Source organism: Gymnogyps californianus, chromosome 2, assembly GCF_018139145.2.
Source record: "Gymnogyps californianus isolate 813 chromosome 2, ASM1813914v2, whole genome shotgun sequence".
Lineage (NCBI taxonomy): Eukaryota > Metazoa > Chordata > Aves > Accipitriformes > Cathartidae > Gymnogyps > Gymnogyps californianus.
This window is the reverse complement of record NC_059472.1, coordinates 163,564,001-163,577,479: the sequence shown is the minus strand read 5'-3', so window position 1 is coordinate 163,577,479 and position 13,479 is coordinate 163,564,001. Positions and strand designations below refer to the sequence as shown.

General features: G+C 37.2%; 1 protein-coding gene across 1 annotated transcript in view; it reads right to left on the bottom strand.

Annotated features, from left to right (window-relative positions):
* Positions 1–13,479, bottom strand: part of MINDY4 (MINDY lysine 48 deubiquitinase 4) — an 82,198-nt gene that overhangs the window by 44,347 nt on the left and 24,372 nt on the right. The window contains exons 6-11 of the mRNA XM_050891948.1: positions 12,324–12,382; positions 11,861–11,970; positions 10,611–10,727; positions 7,006–7,094; positions 2,311–2,412; positions 1,249–1,312 (exon numbers count right to left, since the gene is read on the bottom strand). Of these exons, the coding sequence (XP_050747905.1) occupies positions 1,249–1,312; positions 2,311–2,412; positions 7,006–7,094; positions 10,611–10,727; positions 11,861–11,970; positions 12,324–12,382 (541 nt within the window). The remainder of the gene's footprint in view (positions 1–1,248; positions 1,313–2,310; positions 2,413–7,005; positions 7,095–10,610; positions 10,728–11,860; positions 11,971–12,323; positions 12,383–13,479) is intronic.

Here is a 13,479-nt window from a genome sequence, read left to right as displayed (position 1 = left end):
TCTAATGAAATCTACCTCTTGTTGTTGTTACTTGGTATAATATTGTATCTCAGCACTTTGTATATTCTGAATTTTTAGATACTGCTTCTTGTTGTTTTTAAGTTCGTTGAACAGACAGTTTGATTCAATTTTAAGCATTGTTTATGCTTAATGAAAAACAATTCCTAGAGCAAACATAGGAATACTGCAGCTTTAGAAGACATAGAATGGGCAAGTAGCTCAGGAGTTTGTACCTATGTGGTGAGCCATCTATAGCAGGCATGTATCAGAGCAGTTCTTATCATACTCAGAGAATACTCCCATGAATATTCTTATTTAACACGAAGTTCAGGAGAGTTCACAGATCCAGGCCCTCACTTCAACATTCTTTGTCTATTTTTCCATCTTCAGATTTTGACAGAAATGATGGTCTTGCGGATAGTGTGTGAGGAAAGATCACGCAGTCTGGATTATATTCCTTTCCCTCACATTTTCACTGTGGCTATGTCCACATGACCTTTGATAAGCAGTACTTAGAGGCAGCATAACGGTGTTAGTCGCACTCTGAAACAGCCAGCAGCTCAGAATTACGTTAACATATTAATTAAATAATCTATCTTGTTTCTTGGAAGAGCATATTATAGCCAAGGTTTTCTGCTGCATTCACCCTATTTATACAGGTTTTCACTTCCAGTTGTTCCAAAACGGTCTGGTTCTGAAAAGTTGTTGACACATCCATTCCTCCATTTAGGAGGCCAGTAATATTTCCTTAAACCACTAAAGCTTGGTTTATGGCATCACTGTTTGCAAAGCCAATTGAAAGCTTCAGATGGAAATAAAGGCATAACTGGAAAGTATTTTGCCATTTGGAGTTTCTGGAGGAAAAAAAAAGGCAAAGAATTCTGTGTAAAATAAGAAGAAAATACTGCCTTTTGATGCTCACAGCCATGCTGGTCAACTTGAAAGGATCCACGTTCACTTTTACTGAATATCAATAAAAGTAGGCACAGTTTATAAGCTTGAAAGGTAGACGGAACAAAAAGGACTTCAGAGAGCCCAACTGCCCACAGACACTGGGATGACTCAGAGCCACACAGACTACAGGATTTTGTTATTTCCTATTGGTTTTTGGATCACAACTAACTAATTTGACATAAAAGATTTTAAAACACTAAGAGAGCAATGGAACTTAGATTGATTGTACTAAAATAAGAAAAGCTAGAAAGAGGATATATGGAGAATGTTACTGTGAGTTACACAGAGCCTTACAGTTTCTAAGATTCCATCTGCCTTGTATTTTCCTATGGGAGTGAACTGCTGTCTTCCTGATGGCCTGAAGAGGATATTCAGACAAAACCAAAGCTCATGTTAAAAGGAACAAAATGGCATTAAAGAGAAATCAACATGTTATATGAACTGAATGATAAGCCAAAGATTTTGTATTATTATTTTTAACCACTTTTTTAAAAAAGGACCTCTTGCATAATAAGTTCATATTACATATTAAACAAACTTTTATCAATGAAGCATATACTTTAGCTGTGCTGTGCTCTCTCAGTCTATTTAATATGAATTACACGTTTCTCTATACAGAAAGAGGATAAATATAGGTTTAAGATGTTAATGACAGTTTTTATTGGAAAAGAATATTAGAGCAATGACATTAAAACAAGCAGAAGAACATATGTACAATATCATCACAGAGGAAGCATTTTATAGATGTAAAATATGCAAAATATCATTTGAAATGTCTTTGAATTTGCTGCTTCTATTTCAGGTTTGAAGAAGGACTTTTGTGCTCAAAAGCTTCTCTGTTATTTTTCAGCTATCTTAGTTGATCTAATAAAAGAAACGACCTATTCTCACAAAACCTGGCTCACTTAAAAATATCGTGTAGGATCCAGCACAGCCAAAGCTAGCGATCTAAAAGTTAGATGTCTTGTGTACAAGCAGCCTAATTGCATAGCATAAACTAAGTAACTAGTAGGCAGCTACAGCAAAAGGAAATTAATCCCAGCCATAATAGAATATCCTGCAATACAAAATTGTTGGAGTAAAATGCTGCATCTGAAAAAATAACCCTTGGTAAAGATTTTGGAGGAATCCTAGCCTCAATGAAATCCACAGGATCTTTCACAGCAATTTCAAAGAATTTGACTATTCTGTCCCAGCTACTGGGACAACAGAAATGACATTTTGCATTTCTCCCTAAGCCATTTTAGACTGCATAAATACATCTTACAAAACTTTCATTTTGTAACCTATGTACACATATAACAGACACAAGTATAGGAGCATTGTACAATAACTAAAACTGCTTCTCCTACTTACAGTGCCACAACTGCTTTTTCATTGCCTCCTGCACGCCACAATATGTCTGCAATAGCTACGGTGAGGCATTTGGTCCTGTGAACTTCTGAAGGCTGGAGACAACTGCAGTCCAGGAAATGCAAGAAACAGACAAGTACCAAAAAGTGTATTGGGAAGCTTCCTCATTAGAGGGCAAACTGCCCCAATCACAATATATACAGATTCATAGCAGGTTTGTAGCTAAAAGAACAGAAGTATTTTTTTGGAGACTGTTTAGCTGTTGTAATGCCTAATAATGAGGCTAGCTGCCTCAGAAAATTATCATTTAGGTATCTCAGTTCCTTCTATAATCAAGAAAGAGACAACTTGGATGGTCAACTCAAAAAAATCCTGTGAGTTGAACAGGGAGCTAGTATTGTTACTGAGAAGACATACCAGGTGTAAAGGTACAGTTGAATCCAACCTTTCTCTGAGGATTAAGCATCTGAATGAAATGCCATGAGAGCACTCATTGTGCACACAGTATGAAGACTTCTCAGCACTGGACTGAACAGGTAATAGGAGGATGTGGTGCTGCTGTTCAGCACCTAAAGAACTCTAAAGAGGGAGATGCAACTGAAGACACCACTGGAATATGGGCTTTCTGGAACCATTCTTTGAGGTGAACCACCTTAAATCTCATTTTAGGCATTGAAGAAGGTACCTTGGATCTTACTGAAGATAATCACAACCAGTGAATAGAGCTGTATCTAGAACAACTTCCTCTTTAGATTGCTAGTAAAAAAAAATGTGCACAGTGGGTAGGTCTTTTCTGAAGTCAGAAGCAAACCAGAAATTTGAGGGAAGTTAATTCACCTAGGTCTAGTGTTAACAGCAGGGTGTTGCATTTGGGGGATCTGGATGAGCTTATGTTGCTCATAATGATGGTTAGACTGCTGTTATGGGTGCTTAAGATAAGCAATTGTAAGCTTGCTAGCCTATGTCTATATATGCTATGACAATACCCTTGTAATACAGGTGAATCTAAGAGATGAAATGCACAATCTCTACTTCTAGGAGATTAATACTAAAGATGGTGTCTGATTTATAAGGAATGATTAAAACAAAACTATTATTAAGAGCAATAGACCAAAATCAAGAGAAGACTAAATAAGGTATGATCAACAACAGGAACTGATTACACACAGAACTATAATCATACCCTGAAAACTAATCTTCTGAAACAAATAATGGATACTCTTTCAGAATACATATTTATAATTGGTTGGACAAAAAAACAGGTAAATGTGCTTTAGGGAACAATAGTGTATTGGCAAATAATAGACAAGAGAAGCTAATTCCTCTTTAAATCCGTAATAAAATTGTTTTAATATTCTGTAACAGGATTGTTTTATATATGAAATATGATTCTTAGTTTATAAAGGCCTTCATACTTAATTTCTTTCTTAAGTTTTTATTTCTTAAATCTTGTCAACAAATCTACACCATAATGTTCTTACCTACTACTAAACTTTATCTAAAGTACCATCTGCAATAAACTCTCTGCTTGCATTTTTTCAATAAGGTATGCCCCAAAGTGGTGACCTAAAACATAATGGTAACTGACCCAGTATTGGTCTGTGGAGCCCCACTGTTTCTGAAATATTTTCACTTAGATGCTTGGCTCAGAACTTACACAATGATGTGCAAAACTACAGAATGTTTACAGTAGTCTGTTGATCCCAAACATGTAAGCAACGCTGTCAACACATTTCCTATAAACTGTGTTTTGTGAGGTTTTCTAATACCTCCTGTTATTCTGACTTCCAAGATGTGAATGCAGAAATAAAGGACCAGGAGGCCAAAAGTCACATAATGGAAAACTGGCAAATTTAAGAATAAAACCCAACATCCATGAGCCTGAAGAAGTGGACAACAGATCCATGCTCCTGGGAAGAACAGAATGGGAAGTTTCTCTCGTGGCTTCAAGAATGGCAGTCTTTGAAATTCAGATATTATCAGTCTTAAGAGTGTTACCAGCATGGGAGATGATGTCAAAATCTGTTCCCAGCATTTGAGTAAAATATCTAATAATTCAAAAGACTAAACAAGAAACACCAAACATGAAAAAATTAAACAGATTTTCAAGGTCAATGTCTGCCTTGAATATAATGTTCATTTAGAGAATGTTTCCCTCTGTGAAGGATGTGAGATATGGGAAATAATTGGTGAGAGTTTTCAAGTAAAAAAAGTATAATCACAACTTTCTCTTATCTCTGCCTGTGTTCTAATACAGACACTCAGGAATTTATGGGAAGCATAGCAACTGATATATGTGTCTGAGAGAGGTAGCAGAGTAAGGAGGAGACATGATGATTATTTCTTGAACGTCGAAGAAGCCTAAAGTCAAACACTTACTGTGAAATGGCTAATAATTTGAAAATTTCAAGCTCTGAGACTTCCCTTTCTTTCTGTCTGACTAAGAGCTTCTGCCCATGGCAAACACAACATAAGAAAAATATGTTTATCTCATAAATAAAACAGTCCATCTTGCTATTCATTTTTAGGAGCCTGGAGGCTTTTAGCATTTCTATGCATAAAGACAAAGAGCTCACCTGCTAACCTGAAATTCCTTGGAGACTTTCTGCATACTTCAGCAGCATTTTTCATATACAAAATATGTAAAAACAAAATCTTTTAAAACCATGTGGATAATAGGAGGGGAAATATAGGAGAGGCAATTATTGCCAAGTAAACAGGATAGGTTGTAGCTGGCATGAGTTGGGACACTTATAGTTTAAACAATCTGGCCTCAATCCACTTATTTGGGTGCCACATCGTTTTATGACATTTACAATCACTGAACCATGTTGAAAGAGGAAAAGGTTAACATGTCTATTTTTACTAAGGATGACCTGAGACTCAAAAGGACCAAGGAGCAGATGATCAAAGGCTGTCCTCCAAGCTGTAACAAATTCTTGGGTTTCACAACCAGAAATAATTCTTCGGTGAATTCTGTGGAGATTCCTGGTCATAAAATCTAAATATGTACTGATTTTCTTGGATGGAATTTTCTGGTTTTTTTCTTTTATGTGGACGAGAGCCTCATTCTGCCTTGAAAAGTCTAGTCTCATTATGATCTGAATTAGAATAATAAAGTTTTGCTAGCTAATTTTTGCACTTTTAAAAAGTGTGCTCTGAACAGCAGGCTCTTGATATGAATTACAGATGTGATGTACTGAAAGAACTGAATAGAAGAAGACAAAAACTAAACTGCATAATGTAGAATCAACTTGACATTACAGTCTGCACATATATTATACCACTGACCCTATCTCTTTATCAGTCCATGCTAATTGCCTTTAAGTGACTTCCAGGAACAGGCAATTTTCAAGTGATGAATTCATAGCATCTTGTTTATTTGGCCCTTGTCTTGGGGTCCACAAGCAATCAGTGCCAATAATAACTAGCATCAATAGTAGTAGTAACGGTAGATCTTTCAGTATTGCATTTAGACTCTAAGCCTGGTTTTCAACATTTCTAATGGCTTACTAGGTGTCTCGTATCAGGACTGCCTACCCACTAGTACTCCTGGACCTGGGCACCAGTGTGGACCCCCTAGGACCTGGTAACCCTTTGATTAACTGTCACCTCCCATCCTGGGTGCTGAAGACAAATAATGATGTTCTACAGGTGCCTGTTTCTTTTCATTATTGCTGAAAACAGCCCATACAATGAATTTACATTAAGTGCCAGTCAGATAAAACTAAGGAAAATCAATAGAGACCCTGTCACTTTCCTAAAAAGTTCCAAGCAGAAAAGTGTATATTTAGGGCCAAATTTTTAGACATGATGAACATTTTTACATTGTAAGGTAATGAAGTTCAAGAAAAATCTCAGCATGAAAGCTTTTCTTCTGACTAAATCGGGGTGAGTGTATCACCCACAAATAACACAAGGTGGTGGCAGCGTAAACCAGTAAAATACTGCTGTCCCTATTCAATGAACTGTACTTATAAAGCACAGGAAAGCTTCGTGAAATTTTCCTTTTGTAATGGATTTAATTTCTTATTGAAAAGAAAAGGTGAATACAAGAAGTCTGGTAATAAAGTAATTTTTTTAGACATTATTTTCCAGCATTTCACTGAATAAGCTCTGTTCCTTTAGCAAAGTGACAAGTACATTAATATTATAGCAGTCCAAGCCATTTTCCTTGACACTAGCAATACTTAACAATATTCCTTTCAAGTAGAAAATACACACACAGAATTTAAATTTAAATTCTACTGAGGAGTTTAACTGTAAGAGATCAAACACGGTAGCAAGAAAAAAAATTATAGCTATAACTTTAATTTTTCACCCTCCTTGAGATTCTTAGTGTCAAAAATTGCATGAATTTCATGGTCTTTGAAATCTTGATTACATTTTCTTTGAAATCATATCTCCATGGAATCTCAAGGTTAAATAATTTTCATTGGCCTTAATTCAAGCTGTTGGATTTTTTTAGAGGTTCTTGGGTTAATCACAAGCAAGTAATTATACAAATAAAACACCAACCTTTAAATTCCTACAGTTGAAAGGGATGTAAATACAAGTAAATCATATGCTACTTTCTTTCTCAGAGACAAAGAGAAGTTCAGTAAGTTCAAACTCAAAAGGCTCCTGAATGGCTGCAGCAGACAAAAAGATGTTTTACTTCTGCATGGAAAATATTTCTGATGTCAATTGCTGACTTACCGAGTGTCTTTATTCCTGTTACTGTCTGCAAAGATAAGCTGTTGTAGGACACAAGCTTGAACTGCAGCCAGTACTCCACATGGGCCACCCTGAGAGGAATAATGGGACACTCCATGAGCAAAACAATTTACGCTGTTTGATGCTGGTGAAAACTTTTGCAAGCCATGTGCTTCCATTCAGGATTAAGCCATTCTTTCATCTCCCTCTTTCCATCCATGACTTTGTAGTGCTCTCTGTTGCTCTACTTTTTTTGCAAGTCAATGAAAATCAGTTTTACTAACTGGTATTGTGTTTCCCACCTATTTTTCCTGAAAATGCCTAGACATCTATAATGTCAAAGGAAAGTTTTTTAAAAATCTGTTCTGTGATTATGCGAACAAATGAAAGATCTCCTGATCCCTATTGAGCCACAGTCTACCTTAACTTCCAGAGAGAAACCAAATCTGGCTGTTTTCCAAAGGGTGAAAATAAGCCTTGCTCTTTTACCTCCTCTGAGCACTATGCCTCCCCTCAAGTTCCCACTTACATCACTAAACAAAGATTTCAGTTTCATGTATAGCCCTCTGCACCAGGCAGCTATCTTACTGGGGAACAGAAAGAAAATGAAGGAAGTTTGAACCTTTCAAATTATTAATGTTGGGAAAAAAACACAATACCAACAAATGCCATATTAACTTTAAACTTTATGGAAAATAGATTTATAGCTGTTTTGAAAGACTGTGGGATGGGGTAGCAATGTATTTCCTTCTCCTTGCTTATTCCCTGCCACCTAGCCCATTTGACTCCATCACACGACCAAGACCTGTTCCTATGGGTTAACTATATGGCAGAGACAGCTGCACAAGTTGTCCAGAGAAGCAAATGGTATGCCCTCTTCTTGTCTAGAAAACCTCATCCAGCATAACTCTCCTTCCCTTGTCACTCAATTCTCTTCCAGGTGCCTTGTATCATATTATTTACTCAAGTAGTTTGCTGAAGAGACAGAAAAGCCATCATTTGTCTGGAACATCTACGCATGAACAGAGCAGGCTATGCAGGACACAAGACTAACATCACAGATACCACAATATGACACATCACATTGGTAGTACTGGGAATTACTGCAACTTAACAGAGGATTCAGCATATTAAATCCCACAGATGTTGTCCCATGTGTCTGCCAGCACATGCTGCCATTCTCAGAAATGGGTTCATTCTTAACATTAGGAAGTCCATTACTTTAACACAGGTCCTCCTTAAACCAACATCCCATATAGGCTGACGTATCAGTGCTAGCTTTGTCTACCCAGGTAAAGTAAGAAAAACAATGAGGGTAAGAAAGTATGGACCACCCAGCAGGTTTTCTGGAGAGTCTGTGTTCTGATTCTAACTCATGCCAAAGTCTACAGTGTTGTTACTCTCCATAGCATGAGATTAACCCAGGATCGCACTGCTGTCATATGCTACAGTTGCACCTCTGATCTCTGTAACTCACGAGCAGGCTGTGATGAATCAGTTTAGGATCTGTCAAACTCCTCTCAAAACCCTGGAGGAGAATGAAAAGTGCAGCCAGCACTGCTATTTTCAAATAGCAATGTGATCAAAGTGATCATTTTAATTCTCAGATTGTCCTAAGTACAGCATCAAGTGTAAGGGAACGGGACCTGCAGGTACATGCAGTATGCACAGTACGCAACCTAGAAAAGGAAGGTCCTGTAACCAGAAAATAGCTTAGATATTCATAGCTTCCATTTTCCCATTTATATTACACACACGCTACCTCTCTATAATTACTTACATAACTAATGAGTGAATTGTCTGAAATATATTAAGGAAAAAAGCAAGGTTTGTTTCAGTCCACCACGAAAAGTCTCCCAGTCAAAAAAATTATAGAACCATTCTAAATATCTTCTTATAGCACCACAGAAACTTAATGTAGGAGAGAATCAAACAATTGTTCAGCTGAAATGAATTTGGAAGTGAGGAGGAATATATTAACTATCTGAAATAAACACATCTAAGCAAAACACTCTGGTTTACTGTTCCTGTTGTGGAATTTACGGTAGGGAATTTAATGGCCAGTGAGTTGCTAGAAGTGATAAGACATCGAGCAGCAGGGTCTGGAAACACCAAAGTAACATTTACTGTGGACCAGTGAACATTACTGGCATGGTTCCTTTTGGAGTTTAAATTAACATTTAATATCTTTTTTTCCGCTAGGTTTTATTTAAACATAAGCAGCTTTCTTCTGAGATCATCAGCCTAATGAAATATTTAACTACACAAGGTAAGTTAATTAAACATCTTAATGACATGTTTATTAGCCATTGTCCTTGCCCCAAAGCCTCTCTTCCTCTCATTTCTGTATAGTACATAATGGTCTACTTCTCTCAGGCCAGATAAAGATTTTCTGCATCAGCGCAGAAGCTTGATGAGTGTTTTGTAAAGAGGAGTCTACTCCTTCCCTAGTCTTTACTGAAGTCCTCATATCCTTGCTCTTAAGAGAAGAGACCTGGTGCATGGATATCCCAGAAGCATATCTGCAGAGTCACAGGGCAGAGACAAAAGCATTAAGCTGCAGCTGAGGAGGATGCATTTTTACAATGGATCTGTTTGATTTTGGAGGCAGCTACATATCCTGTGCCCTGCGCGTGGTCCCTGGTCTGAGTCTATGCATTGGCCAGCTGAGAAACCAGGCTGACCAACTGCATCCAGCATACAGAGCAGGACAGTCTGAAGCATTGCAGTCTCAGTCTGTAAGAGTCAGGTGCCCAGGCAAGGCTGACAAGATAGATACCAGATGAGTGAGTCTCCCACTGAATGCCCTAGACCAGAGAGATCTTTGTTAGCACCAAAAATTTCTACGGATTGGGTACATGCTTTCCAGGCTGACCCGAGTCATGGGATGGTGGTTTTACCAGCTCTGGTCACCACAGGGACCTGCTGGGGATTTTAGAAACGGCCACTTGGTAGATGATGCCTAGGAATTGATGAAAACCTTGGTTTAGGGAGGAGCTGGCATCTTGTGGCTGCAGTCCAGAACTACAGAAACACGGCTGCAAAAGAGGTGGTCCCACCAGCCGTCCCAGTATCCCAGTTCCAGTGACACTGCAGGGGCATTTGTTCCCCTTTACTTTAGGAACAAGACTCATCATGTGACCCCCATTTCTTTAAAAGGCAAAAATCTCCTTGTGATTTCCCAGGCACTGCAGGCAATTCTTGCTATGTAGTCGCATTTTGAGACAGATCAAGCTCCATCTTAAACTTGTTAAACTCAGCCCCCACAATTCCTTTTTCTCTTAAACTCCACCCTTGATTTATGCTCTTTTATTCTTTTACCACCACTAGCTTTCAGTTGAAGTGGCTTGTCTTCCTCCCTACAAATAACTCCCCATCACACACACACATATGCACACTTTCTGTAGCTACTTTGTTTCCCTCAGAAATATTCCATCCATCTCAAGTCTCCTAACAAGGCTTGACAAGGTGACATCATCCAGTGGTAACCAGAGAAGTTAAAGAAAGAGAAGAGTCTTTAGAAGACTTTTTTTTACTGTTGAAACACATAGCCTTTGTAAACTCAGTGTAAAAAGCAAAGATCACTTTAAGGAAGTAATTTACTGTACCTTTTTTTGCACAATGCCGTATTTTAACTGTGGTATGTTATTAAATGTAAAACTCTGTATTTTCCATTCTTCACTGAAGCAACAAAGACTAGAGCCAAACAAAAGATTTTTTAATTCCTATTAAAAAAAAAAAAGAAAAAGTTCTCATTTTAAAAACAAATCCAAAACACGGGTACGTTTTCTTGCAGTAATTTGTAGAAAAGAAAGGAGGAGTGTGGAAGGGTAATGACTAACTCACTATAACCACCCTTTTCTGTTTTATACATACTGTAAATAGCAACACTCAAATGAAAAGGAGCAATTTTTTCCTTTTCCTGCTATATTCCTTCAACTCATAATGCTGTGTGCTGCTCAGCATAGGAAACTGTTATGCAGATCGTCTGGGGCAGAGTTTCCCATGAAAGCATTACAGAATATTGCCTTAACAGCTAGAAGAGCAACACCTACTAATGGTTACATTAGGGAGAAAAGGACCCTGCTGGACACAGTATGGAGAAAAGGCAGCCTGTTTTGCCTGTCAAAGTTGCTGGTATGAGAGAAACATTACTCAAATGTTTGACTGCTGTATGTCGGATGGTATATCAGCGTATGCCGAATTCAGATCTTAGCCCTGAACAACTGCAGACTACTACTATTCAGGAATAGCTAAACTGAAGAAATTGCATTCATGCTAAAGTAAAGCTGAGTAAATAAGAACAGACTGCTCAGTGTTTGTATAGTTACTCGGACCTCTGATCTAGAAATGAATTTGGAAGACACCCTCATTATCTTGTCTCTGGTTTTTTTTTTTTCCTTCTATCTGAATAGGAAGGAAAATATTAAAAGTATTTAATGGTTCCATCTCTGCTCAAAATAAGAAAGATAAGCAAGGGAGAAACAGTGATAGGGGAGTAATAAACTTGTTCTGAACCACTGTCAATTTAAAGGACTGGAGAATAAGCACATGAATAACTGACTAGAGGCATTAATAAAATAATACAAGCTTCATTAATTAAAGCTATTATCTGTGCTTCAAGTGGGCTGATGCATTCTGGCATGCTCTTCTGGTATTTTTCTGAATTTTGGACAGGCATCTCTACATTACTTTTTCACCTGAATACCAAATAAGGAATATACTCAGGAATGAATACAGCATGTGTTAAATCACACACAAACAGGCAACACAGAGCAATCCATTGCAGCTTTGTCTAACTTAAGTGAAATAACATTCTCACACATCTATTTGTATTTACCATCATAGTTAGTCTTACTTTTGCAAGAGAAATATCAATTGCCTTTGATACTACTTGAAGCATATACAGTGTTGAAAGATCCGGGTTCTTACTAACTTCTCCCATTGTTTCTTCATCCTCAACATCAACTGAAAGAAAAAAAAAAGTCATATAATGTGTTGGATGAAAAAAATTGCTTCCCCCAGCAGACTCAGTGCCAGGGGGTCATCAATATGACAATTAACAATTTCTTGTCATCTGTCTTTATAAAAAAGAATATACAGTTTTAGCCAAAAAGGACAGATAAAAAATACGTGAGCCAAGCCTTTGTTTGATTACTTCTTAATGACTTCTTTACACAGTCTTACCCAAGAAGTTAACAGCAAATGCAGTTACTCTGAATCAACTAAGAGTTACAAAAGAAGTGACTCATATGTATTTGGTTACAGCTGCTCTGCAGAATACGATGGCAAAAGCCAAACTGAAGCTTGACATAACTTACCTAACTCTAGGACATCTTTCATCTGGTCTTCTTTATAGCAAGTGGATGTTGGAGGCTTCCTAAATTAAAATTAATCAAAAAAAATGAATGACCAAATGTTCACTTTTAATGAGAAAAGTTGTTTGAATAAACAAGAAGAAATATGGACTATGCCCACACAAAGATATAATTTTTTATGTGTGTATATATATATGTGTGTGTGTGTATATATATGTACAGAGGGGGGTGTGGGTGTGGGTGTGGATGTATGTTTTGAGAGAGAGAGAGAAAATAAAAGATGCAGATAGATAAAAACATATTCAATGGCTTTCACCTTTGGCTTTTAAAATGTTCTATACAAAGGAGCTCAGTCTCACTAACATTTTTGTCCAAAGAAATAAATGGAGTTAGAGCAAAAACTTTTTCAATGGAAGAAAGCTGAACTTCAGGAGTTCATCAGGAAAAGCAGCCAGCATCAGGAAAAGCAGCAGAGCAATACACTGCAATTGATTCAGGATTTCAGTCCTTTTTCAACATCAGTTTCATTTCATCTGTGTGATTTCAGCATATGTCAGGTCCTGCAAGCTCATATACAGGGGCAGATTTTATACTGCCCTGAATTTCAAGTGCAGATATTCACATATATGTGACTGCCTCTGAGTCGGCAGGATCGGGAGTTCGAAGGATCAGGACATAAAATAAAATTTACATCCCTGACAGGCAACAGGATGAGATTCAAGTTAGTCATTAAACTACTTGAACTATCCAAATAATATAAGTGGGAATAGGTGTTAGACTGGCTTCCTTTACCAGGGTAATTTTTTAATCCACTAATAGGTAGCAGTTGTTCAACTGCCCTTGTGATTTAATTGTATATTACATAAATAACAGGTTAAAAAATTATATAAACAACTACTAAAAGGACTAAGCATTTGAACTTGGTTGTGAAGTCAGAACTTAAACAGAATGTTAGATTTTTGGAGATGAGATGGGTTTATTGTTCCTGTTGAATTTGTACCAAAATTAATTCAAAACCAAGGAAAAGTTTCAAATAACTACTGTAAAAAGATGGTGTTTTTTTTTTTTTTTTCCCCCAAAAGAGCAATATGGCATCATTGGCCTTTGCTTTGGAAAAAAGGTATTGCACTGACAGTCTTTTCAAAAATAGTATGGAATA